This window comes from Ornithorhynchus anatinus, chromosome X2 (assembly GCF_004115215.2).
Source record: "Ornithorhynchus anatinus isolate Pmale09 chromosome X2, mOrnAna1.pri.v4, whole genome shotgun sequence".
In the NCBI taxonomy this organism is placed as follows: Eukaryota; Metazoa; Chordata; class Mammalia; order Monotremata; family Ornithorhynchidae; genus Ornithorhynchus; species Ornithorhynchus anatinus.
Genome location: NC_041750.1, coordinates 10,067,252 through 10,079,845, shown reverse-complemented (window position 1 = coordinate 10,079,845; position 12,594 = coordinate 10,067,252). Strand labels below are relative to the sequence as shown.

General features: G+C 48.2%; 1 protein-coding gene across 4 annotated transcripts in view; it reads left to right on the top strand.

Moving 5' to 3' along the window:
• The window catches only part of SMARCA4 (SWI/SNF related, matrix associated, actin dependent regulator of chromatin, subfamily a, member 4), a 98,708-nt gene that overhangs the window by 40,554 nt on the left and 45,560 nt on the right, over nucleotides 1-12,594 (top strand). For all 4 annotated transcript variants that reach the window (XM_029052722.2, XM_029052724.2, XM_029052723.2 and 1 more), the window contains 2 exons: nucleotides 275-393; nucleotides 3,050-3,200. In XM_029052722.2, the coding sequence (XP_028908555.1) occupies nucleotides 275-393; nucleotides 3,050-3,200 (270 nt within the window). The remainder of the gene's footprint in view (nucleotides 1-274; nucleotides 394-3,049; nucleotides 3,201-12,594) is intronic.

Here is a 12,594-nt window from a genome sequence, read left to right as displayed (position 1 = left end):
AGAGATTTTTGGAGAGTCCGTTGCTCTTTTCATTGCAATGCCTCTCTGAAATGTATTCTAAGTAATGGGTCCTTTCCTTTACCACGTGTGAAGAATTGAATTCAGCTCTTGTGCCTTACAGTGTGGGTCAATTGGAGAATCCATGTTTAAAGAGCGACCTATTGTCGAGAACGTGGTACCATTCAGAAACACTCAGAACGTTTTGGCACAAGAGCTATGTCCTGAACAGACATTCAGAATACTAAATTGGGGTGCTTTTCCCTCCCCCCGGTAGGAAGAGGAAGAAGAACAGCCACAGCCTGCTCAGCCTACTCTTCCGGTGGATGAAAAGAAGAAGATCCCAGATCCTGATAGCGACGACGTCTCTGAAGTGGATGCAAGACACATCATTGAGTAAGACAACATAAAACTTTAGGCGGTCAGCATTTCTGACCTCCAGTTACGTGGCGTGAATAAGGCTGAGTTCCAACTGAATGCAGCATTTTCCTGGAACTGCATCTGCCATTGACCAGTAACTGGGAAAACGCCAGGGAAGGTTCGATGGTGTTACGTTTCTTACCATTTGGCGAACAAAAACACCACAGGGCTAGGTATTACTTCAGCCGAAAGTCAAAAGGGCCACTCTAACATGCAAACAAAAATCAGAAAATTTGGTTTTAATCATGACGGCTGTGGAATCAGTTTCTCGTCTTAGGCCAGATTTTGCCGATGACTTCTGACTTCCCTTATGCTCAGACTCTGCTGTGAAATGAATTTAGAACGCGACTGTGAGGTCAGAGCAGCAGTCCATCCCGCCCAAGAGTCTGTCTCCATCAAGGACGCTAAAGAATGCTCAAAAGATCCATGTGGTGCTTGCCCACCTTGACATCCACCCCAGTGTCTGTGGATGTGCCATCTTCCACCTCCCTATCTGCCCCTCTCTTTTGTTCTAAAAACCTATTGTGGACAACTCATCCATTCATTTATCCAAACCCTTCTTGGTTGTATTGATCTTTTCGGCCTGCACGACTTCCTCTGGGAACGAGTTCCACATGCTTACCACTCGCTGGGTGGGAATGTGTGTCCTTTGATTTGGTTTGAACCTACCGTTTTCAAGCTTCAGTGGGTGCTCCTTCAGGCCTGGTGTTATGGGATTCGGTGAACAGCAGTTTTGTGTTTGCCCTGTCCTCACCCTCCATGATCCCGAAAACTTCAGTCACATTCTTTCTTCTTACCACAATGAAGATCAGTTAATCGGCGGTGTTTACTGAGCGCTTAACTGTGTGCAGAGCACTGAGAAGTTCTAGTCTTTTTGGCCTCTACTCATATGGAAGCCGCACCATTTCCCCTCCCCCCACAGTCGTCTGGTTGCCTTTCTCTCCAGTTCACTCCATTATGTCCTTCCAAATATGTGGTAACCAGCACTGCACCCCAAATTCCAGGTGTAGCCATGGTTCTCTAAAGGCATTTTGTTTCCTCTGTCTTTCCTGGCGATGTCCAACGTTTTGTTGACTCTTTCGGCTGCCGCCACCGCGTTGTAAATCAATGATCAATTGATTACTCGGTGGGATCTGTTGAAGGCACCTGGGGGTGCAGAGTGCTTGGGAAAGTTCGACAGAGGCAAAACACACGTTCCCTGACCACGAGACGTTTACAATCTACCGATTTGCGGGAACAGCCAACGATTTCTCCCAAGATGGGACTCCGTCATCACGTAGTTGTAGTTTGGGATTATTTTTCCCTAGGTGCATTACTTTGCACTCGCTCACATTTGAACTCTGCCACTTTTCTGCCTCCTCACTCAATCTGGGGCCTTTCCACAGCGTATTCCCATCTGCAATGCATTTCACCACTCGAAAGAGCTAAGTGACATCTGAAAATTAGATTTCACTGTTCACTCTCTTGCAGGTCAGTTAAGAAGGTAGTAAAATAAAACAGTCAAATAGCCAAGGATTCCCCGGAAGACATTATATTCACACTTCTCCATCCAGAAAAATGACCGTTTATCAGCTACCCGGTGTTCCTTATCTTTTAGCCGGTTTTCTGTCTGGCCAAACGTACCCTCTAATCTCACTGTCCGATAAATGAAAATAAATAAAAACAAGTAAATAAAGCCATTGAGTTGGGACCTTGTCGGAGACCTTCTGGAAATCTAGTGTGTGCCCGCTATTTCCCTCCTCCCACACGCTTCCCTGTCTGTCAAAGTCCAGCAGATTTTAGAGAGGCATGATTTCCCCTTACATTTCCAGGGTGTCACTCCCCCCACCTCCACCCCCCCCCCCCCCCCCCCGGACTCCATTTTTCTAATTGCTTGTGGATCGTAAACTTAGAAATTCTTCCAGTTTGCCCTGTAATTCCCAGGATCACCTCCGGAAACTCTTCTTAGTAATGGAAATTACTTTAGCAATCCACTGATACAGTGGCCTTTGGTAAGAGTGCTCTACCCGCCTTCCCTAGAAGTTGGGTAACTTCTTGGCCTTCCTTCAGCACTCCCAAGTGGGTGCCGTCCCGGTCCTGTGGCTTTTTTTCCCCCCATCTAGCTAATCGGTTCAGTCTATAAGATTCTCCGTGGGTCCCGCAATTTGGTCCGGTTTCTCTGACCTATCTGCTCCCGCGAGCAATTTGGTTATGGGAATATCCCGAACATCTTAGTGAAGGCTGCCATTTCCTTTCAGTTTAGGGCCCCCAGTCATTTCTTTATGCACTTTTAAGTTGTGTCGGTTAACTGGTGGCAATGTGGTGATTGGTGCCCGATCGTACATGAACAGTGGTTTCTCAAGTCCCAGCAGCTCATGGGGAGAACTGCACATGTGCAAAAAGCACCAGGGGTGCCCCGCAGCGACTCTTCGAAGCCCAGGAAGTAAGGCCTGAATCCACTTCCAGTCCCGCTTAGACTTGGACTAGGTGGACTGAGGTGGGGTGGGCCAGTGGTTTTTGGCCCACACAAGAGTTCAAACGGGCTGCTTCGCAGGAACCCAGAGGAGACTCCTAGAAAAAGAACATGTGTTAGGAATGCAAATATATAGACTCTGCATCTTCACACTCTGCATTTTTCATCCAACTCTTTTAGAAACGCTAAACAAGATGTTGATGATGAGTATGGCGTCTCCCAGGCTCTTGCCCGTGGTCTGCAGTCATATTATGCTGTGGCCCATGCCGTCACTGAAAGGGTGGACAAACAGTCCACACTTATGGTCAACGGTGTTCTCAAACAGTACCAGGTGAGAGAATAAGAAAGCAGACACTGACCCCTAATGCGCTCCTCTCCAGGGACTTTTTATACCTGTGAAATACCCTTCTCAAGAGGTGCCATGTTGGCAGCTCCTGAACGTTGTGCTTCCGTCTCTTGTGTAGCAATTGTTTTCTCTACAGTCTTGCAGCTCCGATCAGCTGATAATGGAGGAGCCGTTAAAATGGCGCATTTAATTCAGGAATTGTTTTTTCCTGTCTTGTTCCTATATAAATAGCCGAGGCATTTTTGTTGCATGTTATTCATCGAGACGAATTTGACAAGCCCTTGGCTTAGCAAAGATAGGAAAATTGCCAATGGCCAAGTAGAACTAGCAGAATTGGTTTGGTTGTGGGTCCTTGGGCACTTATTGCTTCTGTTCTGTGAAGATGTCAATTTATTAGGCCACGAAGACAAAGTTTTCCTTGCTCTTATTTAAATGGTACCATTCTGCAGAGTATTAAAAGCGTCAAAAGATACGATTTGTGCGAAAGTGGAAACTGGTTCATTTCCATTTGAGTGGTCTTGCTCACTGAAGATGTGTCCTGGGGAAAGGCTATGTAAACTGCATCTGTATAAAGTACACCTAGTTTTACCTAGTGAAGGGGGTTGAATTGCAAAAAAAAATAAAAACAAGCCATTTATTCATATCGGAGAGGCAGAAAGCAGAATCTTAAACTAAATGCCATCGCTATTACGGGCCGAAGAATCAAAATAAATAAGATTGAATGCACGCATACTCCCACCGGGAACCTGGCTGTCAGTTGCCAAGGATCGACCAGCGTAGCGAACTACTACCGAGAATGGAGCGGCTCTTTTTGAGCAAAAACTTCGTAAGAAAAGAGACAGAGAGGTAGAAGGCCCTGCAAACCACAAACATAGCACAACTAAGGACGGCCTTTTTATGTGCAGAACGTGGCCCGGACTGTAGGACCTGCATTGACCTTTTCAGTCACACTCTTAGGATGAATCTCACTTTCTTTTAATATAATGGACAGTAACTGTGTTGACTTGCATAACCGCCTCACCTTTTGCCTAATTTTTGTAACGTGAAAGCAGGGGTGGGCCTCTACGTGGCTCACCTAGCCATAAGGGAAGGAGGAGAAAAAGGTGGTAGCGGGAGATATAGCATTTATCGTATGCCTTGGTACGGTGCACTGTACTGGGCGCTTAGGAAGAACAGAATAAGAACGTGACACGTCCCCTGCCTGAAAGGAGCTTATGCTCTTAACGGGGGAAGACAAACATAAAAAAGTATTCACTAGAGAGGTCAAAGATAAAGCTGACATAAATACGTGAACTTTGAGGGACTCCCACGTTTAGGGAGTCAGTTATTGAGCACTTACTGTGTGCAGAGCACTGTACTGAGCACTCGAGAAAGTACAATATAACAGACATTCCCTGCCCACAGTGAGCTTACAGTCTAGAGGCTGGAAGGCACATTAGGATAAAATAAATTGCAGATATGGAAATAAGTGCTGTGGGGCTGGGAGGGGGAATGCATAGAGGGAGCAGGTCAGGGTGATGCAGAAGGGAGTGGAAGAAAAGGAAAAGAGGTTTTAGGGAAGGGCTCTTGTAAGAATTGCGCCCTCAATAAGGCTTTTAAGGGGAGGAGAGTAATTGTCTGATACGGAGAGAGAGAGGGCGTTGCAGGCCAGAGGCGGGATGTGGGTGAGAGGTCAGCGGCGAGATAGATGAGATCGAGGTACAGTGAGAAGGCTAGCGTTAGAGGAGCGAAGTGTGGGAGCTGGGTTGTAGTAGGAGAGCGGCAGGATGAGGTGCTAGGGGACGGGGCGATTGAGTGCTTTAAAGCCAATGGTGAGGAGTTCCTATGCGATGCGAAGGTGGATGGGCAATCCCTGGAGTTTCTTGAGAAGCGGGGAAACGTGGCCTAAACGTTTTTGTAGAAAAATGACCCGGGCAGCGGAGCAAACTACGTATTGGAGAGGGGAGTGACAGGAGGCAGGGAGGTCAGCAAGGAGGCTGATAAAGTAATCAAGGCAGGACAGCATAAATGCTTGGATTAACATGGTAGCAGTTTGGATGGAGAGGAAAGGGCAGGTTTTCAGCAATGTTGTGGTTTTCAGGATTTAGTGATAGGTCGAATATGTGGGCTGAATGAGAGAAGTGAGTCCAGGGTAATGCCAAGGTTACGGGCTTGTGAGATAAGAAGGATGGTGGTGCTCTCTACGGTGATGGGAAAGTCAGGGGGAAGATAGGGTTTGGGTGGAAAGATAAGAAGTTATGTTTGGACCTGTTAAGTTTGAGGTGATGGGAGGATGTCCAAGTAGAGATGTCTTGAAGGCAGGAGAAAACGCGAGACTGCAGAGAGGGAGAAAGACCAGGGCTGGAGATGTAGATTTGGGTATCATCCGCAGAGTTGAAGCCATGGGAGCGAATGAGTTCTCCAAGGGATCGGGTGTAGGTGGAGAACAGAAGGGGACCCAGAACTGAACGTTGAGGGAACCCCCACAGTTAGCGGGGTGGGAGGCAGAGGAGGAGCCTGTGAAGAGACCGAGAATGTGTGGCCAGAGAGGAGGAGAACCAGGAAAGGATGGTGTCAGTGAAGCCGAGGTTGGACGGTGTTTCCAGGAGAAGGTGGTGGTTGACACTGTCGAGGCAGCTGAGAGGTCCAGGAGATTTAGGCTGGAGTAGAGGCCATTGGATTTGGCAAGAAGGAGATCATAGGTGACTTTTAAGAGGGTGGTTTCTATAAAGTTGAAGGGGACGGAAGCCAGATTGGAGGGGGTCAAGGAGAGAATTGGAGGAGAGGAACTTGAGACAGCGGGTGGAGACAGCTCACTCTAGGAGTTGGGAGAGGAATGGTAGGAGGGCGATGGTGTGATAACTGGAGGGAGCTGTGGGGTCGAGAGGGTTTTTTTTTAGGATGGGGAGACATGAGTGTATTTGAAAGCAGTGGGGAAGTAGCCATTGGAGAGCAAACAGTCGGAAGATAGAGAAGGAAGAAGGCAGTGGCTTTGATAAGGTGCAAAAAGGGATGGGGTTGGAAGCACAAGGGGGAATGGGTGGATTTAGAGAGAAGGCAGGAGATTTCTCGAGGTACAGCTGAGAAAGGTTGGAGAATTGAAGAAGGGGCAGGAGGAGGAGGGAGAGGAGCAGGGGAGATTTTAAGGAGAGTACACCTGATGGTTTTGATATGACTCAGGGTGCCGGGAAATTGTTCAGATAGCCCGTTGGAGCCGGGGGTGGGGATTTTAAGAGGGATTCGAATGTGGAGAGAACTTTGGTCTGTCTGATGTCGGGGTGGAGGGAGCTCTCTAAGTTGGGGAACAGGGTAAGTAAGGGGCTGGAGAGAGGATAGTGAAAGCAAACTATAGCTAGAAGGTTAGCCTGGGAGGACTGAAGACAGCGAGTTGGGGAATAGCGGAAGAAGAAAGCGTAAGCGAAGTGGGGCCAGATGGTGGAGGGCCTTCGAAGCTGACCGTGAGGAGTTTTGGTTTGATGCAGAGACACCCAGGGAGCCAGGTGGAGGGTTTTAAGTGCTTACCATGCAGAGAGCATGGTACTAAGCGCTTGGGGAAGTACATTACAAACAGTAAAGAGTCGTGGCATGACCAGAGCTTGCGTCAGGGCAATAGCAGTTTGGGTGGAGAGTCAAGGGTGAATCCGAGAAATGTGTAGGAAAAACTGGTGAGATCTGACAGTGGATTGGATGTGAGAGTTGAACGATAGAGAAAAGTTGAGGCTAACAAAATGTCGCCGGCTTCTGGGGTGGGGGGGGGAGGGTGATGATGTCGGCTGAGGTCATAGTGGGTTTGGGGGAGAGATGGGTGGGTTTTTTTGTGTTGCCTTCAAGGTGCTGGCAGGAGATGTGGAGTTGCGGGTCATGTGAGAGGTCAGGGCGAGCGTGCTGGATTGGGGAGTCAGCTATATGACGGCGGTAGTAGAAGGGTAGAGAATTGTTACCATTCATTCATTCAGTCATATTTACTGAGCGCTTACTGTGTGCAGAGCACTCTCCTAAGCGCTTATCATTACTATTATTATCAAGGTATTTGTACAGCACTTACCATGTCAAGCACTGTTCTAAGCGCTGGGGTAGATATATGGTAATCAGGTTCAGCACAGTCCCCATCCTTCACAGGGCTCACAGTCTAAGTAGGGAGGAGAATGGGCATCGATTGACTGTAAAATAAGGATCAGTCAGTGGTACCAAGCACTTTCGGTGTGAAGAGCACTGTACTAAACACCTGAGGGTAAGTCAATACAACAGAGTCTGTAGACACATTTCCTGCCCACGAGGAGCTGAGAGTCTTGAGGTGGGAGACGGACATTAAAATAAATTGCAGATATATACATAAATGCTGTGGGGCCGAGAGAGAGTGGGGTGAATATCAAGTGCTTAAAGGGTGCAGATCCAAGTGCCAGAGTAGAACCTCCAATAATGGTGTTTTTTGCTAGGTGCTTACTCTGTGCTAATCACTACTATACACTGAGATAAACACAATATAAGCAGATTGGACACAGCCCCTGGTCCACATGAAGCTCACAGTCTGAGGGGGAAAGAGAACAGGCTTCCCCATTTTTACAGCACAGTAAATTGGGACACAGAGAGGTTAAGTGGCCATCACACAGTAGGCAAGTGGCATTAGATGAGAATCCAGGGCTCTTGAGCCTGTGCTCTTTAAATTAAGCCATACTGAGACTAGCAGGGTAGCTTATGGAAAGAGGATGAGATAAAAGAGGAGGGGCCAGCGAATGAAACTCAGAAGGAACAGTCAGAGGTAAGAGAGCCAGGGTAGTACTGCTTTGGCCAAACTGAGGCCTGGTGGCATTTTGAGAAGGAGGAGGGAAGGAGAGCGCAGCCACGGCATCAAAGGCAGCGGAGATACCGAGGAAGATCGAAGTGGGGTATATTGGCTATAAGGAGGTCTTGGTGGAGTGGAGTTGAAAGCCAGATGGGAAAGGTGGAATTTATTAAGCGCTAACTATACGTCAAACACTGTACTGAGCACCGCCGTGGGTACATGACCATCTTGTCGGACCCAATCCCTGTCCCACATGGGTCTCACAGGAGGGAAAACTGGTGTTGGATCCCCATTTGACAGATGAGGAAACTGGGGCACAGTGGAGAAGAGAGTTGGTGGAGAGGAAAGTAAGGCAGGCGGTATACCCATTCTGCTCTAGGAGTTTGGATAGCAGTGGGAGAAGGGAGATGGAGTGGGGTGCAGAGGAGGCTTTGTTAAGATGTGGGAGGAGGGATGAAGGAAGAGGCAGGCAAGAGGGCACCTGAGACTTGTTTCATCAATTGCAAGTTTCCAAGTAGTGCATACAACAGGCATTCAGTGAATTAACTCACTCCCACCCCATCTGCTCTTTTGAGAGTTGACCTCTTCTTCCCCCCTTCCCCCCACCACAGCACCACTGTCCTCCCCCTGGGGCATGTGGCTCTTACCTCCTCCTCAACCAAGCTAGGCCAGTATAATGATGTTTCAGCAAGATCGAGTCTCAGTAGGCGGGAGGGGTCCAAAGAACGATCTAGTATGATCTGAATGGAGTACAGTCAATTAATGGAATTTATTCAGGGCTTACGGTGTGCAGAGCTCTGTACTAAGTTCTTAGGAGAGCACAGGGTCCCTGCCCTCAAGGAACTAACAGTCTAGTCAGGGAGACAGACATAAAAATCAAATTAGGAGAGACATATGTACACAGGTGCATTTTTGGAGGGGAGAGGCAGGTAAGCAGCTAAATGCTTAGTGCGTATGGACCCAAGGGCATGGAGGAGGGAGGTAAAATACAGTGGGAGTATGAGAGATTAGTCAGGGAAGGTTACCTTTCATTTGATCATATTAAGCGCTCACTGTGTGCAGAGCATTGTACTAAGCCCTTGGAAAAGAACAGTACAGCAATAAACAGTGACAATCCCTGCCCACAACAAGCTCACAGTCTTGGGGTGGGGAGGAGAGCAGATGTGATTTTAGAAAAGCTAAAGATGGGCTGAGTTGCAGCCTGTCAGATGTGAAGTGGGAGGGAGTTCCAGGCAGGAGGGAGGGCCTGAGGAAGAGGTCAGCGGCAAGAGAGATGAGAGGGACACAGAGAGAAGGTGAGTATTAGAGTGAAGTGTGTTGGAGATAGGAGTGAGGGGAGAGAGCCAATTGAGTGTTTTAAACCAGTGGTGAGTTTCTGCCTGATGCAGAGATTGATTGGCAACCATTGGAGATTTTTGAGGAGAGGGGAAAGATGGACAGAATTTTTCCTTTTTCAGAAAAATGATACAGGCAGAGAAGCAGTACGGCCTAGTGGATAAATCACGGGCCTAGGAATCAGAGGACCTAGGTTTTAATTCTGGCTCTGCCACTTGTCTGCTGTGCCACCTTGGGCAAGTCACTTCTCTGTTCCTCAGTTTCTCATCTGTAAAATGGCTATTAAGACCGTGAGCCCCATGTGAGACATGGATTGAGTCCAACCTGGTTAACTTATTTCAACCCCAGCACTTAGTATAGTGCCTGGCACGTAGTAAGTGCTTAAATACCATTTTAAAAAGAATGAAGTATGGACCGGATAGGGGAGAGGCTAGAAACAGAAGTCAGCAAGGAGGCTGATGCAGGACTGACAAGTGCAGTATGGATGGAGAGGAAGGGGAAGATTCTGGAGATGTGAAGATAGAGCCAGCAGGATTTGGTGACTGAATGTGTGGGGTGAAGGAGAGAGATGAGTCAAGGATAATGCCTAGGTAGCGAGCTTGTGAGACAGGATAGGATGGTGGTGGTGTCAACAGTGATGGGAAAGTCAAGGGGAGAAGAGGGTTTGGAAGTAAAGATGAGGAGTTCTGTTTTAGAGATGTTGAGTTTGAGATGACAGGAGGACAGATTTGGGAGTCATCCATGTAGAAATGGTTGTTAAAGACCTGAGTGTGGATGAGTGGGTTTAAATGGAGAATGGGAGACCCAGAACTGAGCTTTGAGAGGGACCCCAACAGTTAGGGAATGGGAGGGAGAGGAGGAGCCAGTGAAAGAGACCCAGAAGGAGTGGCCAGGGAGATGGAAGAACCAGGGGGGCACAGTTTCAATGAAACTATGGTTCAATAGTGTTTTCAGGAGAAAGGTGTGGACCAGGGCATCAAAGACTGTGGAGGAGTCAAGGAGATTTAAGATGGAGTGGAATTCATTAGATCTGGAGAAGACAGTTTCATTGGCGTGCAGGGGGTAGAAGAGGAAGTGACGGGGAGTAAATTTATTTGAGAATTTTGGACTGGAATGGCCGGAAGGAAATGGGGCTATGTATGTAGCTGGAGGGTACAATGGGGTCACTGGAGGGCGTGCTTGAAAACAGAAGGGAAGGAGCCATTGCAGGTGAGTCGTCAAGGTAGGTAGGAAAGAAGAAGGGTGAGTGTAGATGTTTCAATAAACTGTTAAAGGATGGGATCAGAGACAGAGAAGGTAGATTTTGAAAGTAAGTGGGAGTTCTCTTGAGAGACAGCTGAGAGTGAATGGAGGGGTAAGGTGGAGCAGGGACTGAGATATGGGGAAGCGGTGGGAGGAGTGAATGAGTCCTCTAAGGGAGTGGAGGTAGATGGAGAATAAAACGGGGATCCAGACCGAAGCCTTGAAGGACTGCCACAGTTAGGGGCTGGAAAGCAGAGGAAGGGCTGGGGAAAGAGACCGAGAAGGAGCAGCCAGAGAGATAGAGCTGGGAGAGAAAACGGTGTCCATGAAGCCAAGATTACATAGTGTTTCCAGAAGAGGGGGCTGGTCCACAGTGTCGAAGTCACCTGAGTGGTCGAAGCGGATTAGGATAGAGTAGGCATGAGAGATGAGTCAAGGAAGGCTTCCTGGCAGAGATTGTTTTAATAGGGTTTTGAAGAGGGGGAGAGTAGTTGTCTACTAGATGTGAAGTGGGGGGGAGTCCTAGAGAGGAGGGAGGACATGAGCAACGTGTCGATGGCGAAAGATAGAGTAACAGCAAGAAGGTCGATGTTTAGAAGAGCAGAATGTACTGGCTGGGTTGTAGGGGGAGAAGAGTGGGAATAGGTAGGATGGAGAGAACTGATTGAATGCTTTAAAGCCAAAGGTCAGGAGTATCTTCTTGATGCCAAGTGAGTGGGCAACCATTGAAGGATTTTAAGGAGCGGGGAGATGTGTGCAGAATCTTGTTTTACGGAAATGACCGGGGAAGCAGAGTGCAGTATAGACCAGAGAGGGGCGAGACCAGTGACAGGGAGGTCAACAACAAACAGTCATCGAGGAGGGATATCACGTGAGGTTGGACCGGCATGGTAGCAGTTTGGATGGAGAGGAAGGGGCTGATCCTGAAGAGACTAAGGAGAGAACCGACAGGATTTGGTGAAAGATGAATATGCAGGTTAAAAGAGAAGTGAGTCAAGGGTAATGCCAGGTTTATGAGCTTGTGAGATAGAGAAGACGGTGGTGTTGTCAGCAGGGATGAGAAACTGTGGGAAGGAGAAGGTTTGAGAGGAAAGATGAGGTCATTTTGGGACATCTTCAATTTGTTGTGTCGGCAGGATCGCCAAGTAGAGATATCCTGAAGGGAGGAGGAAATATGACATGGCCGAAGAGGAGGGGGATCAGGGCTGGAGAGGCAGATTTGGGAGTTGTCCTTGTAGAGATGGTGGTTGAAGCTGTGGTAATAGATGAGCTCCCTCAGGGAGCAGGTGTAGATGGAGAATAAAGGAAGACTCAGTAATGAGCCACAGTTAGGGGGTAGGAGGAAGAGAAGGAGCCAGTAAAAGAGACCAGTGAGGAGTGGCCAGAGAGATAGGAGAAGTAGCAGAAGGTAGTGTCAGTGAAACCAAGGTTAGGTAGTGTTTCCAGTGGAAAGGGGTGGTCTTACAATGTCAGAGGTTACTGAGAGGTCAAGGAGGATGGAAATAGAGTCCATTAGATTTGGCAAGAAGAGGTCATTGGTGATCTGGGAGAGCAATTTTGGTGGAGTGGAGGGGGACGGAACCGTGATGCAGGGGGTCAAGGAGGGAGTTGGAGGCGAGGAAGTGGAGCCAGCGGGAGGGAACAACTCGTTCAAGGAATTTGAACAGGAATGGTTGAAGGGAGATGGGATGAGAGCTGGCGGGCGCAGTGGGGTTGAGGAAGAATTTTTTTTAGGCTAGGAAATAGGTGGGAGTATTTAAAAGTGGAGAGCAAAGAGCCATTGGAGAGCGAGTGGTTAAAGATGGCAGTCGGAAAGGAAAGGCGAATGAGTGCAAGTGTTTGAGTAAACTTGTGAGTGAGGAAGATTTCAAAAGGAGACAGGTGGTGTCTTGCGAGACAGCTGGGAGAGGTGAGTGGATAGGGGGAGCAGGGGGTTTAGGAGGTTTTGTGGGGATCCCACCCGACAGTTTCAGTTCCGTTGCTAGTCCTTTGAAATTGGTTACAAGGAGTTCATTAGTGACCTTGGAGGGAGCTGTCTTG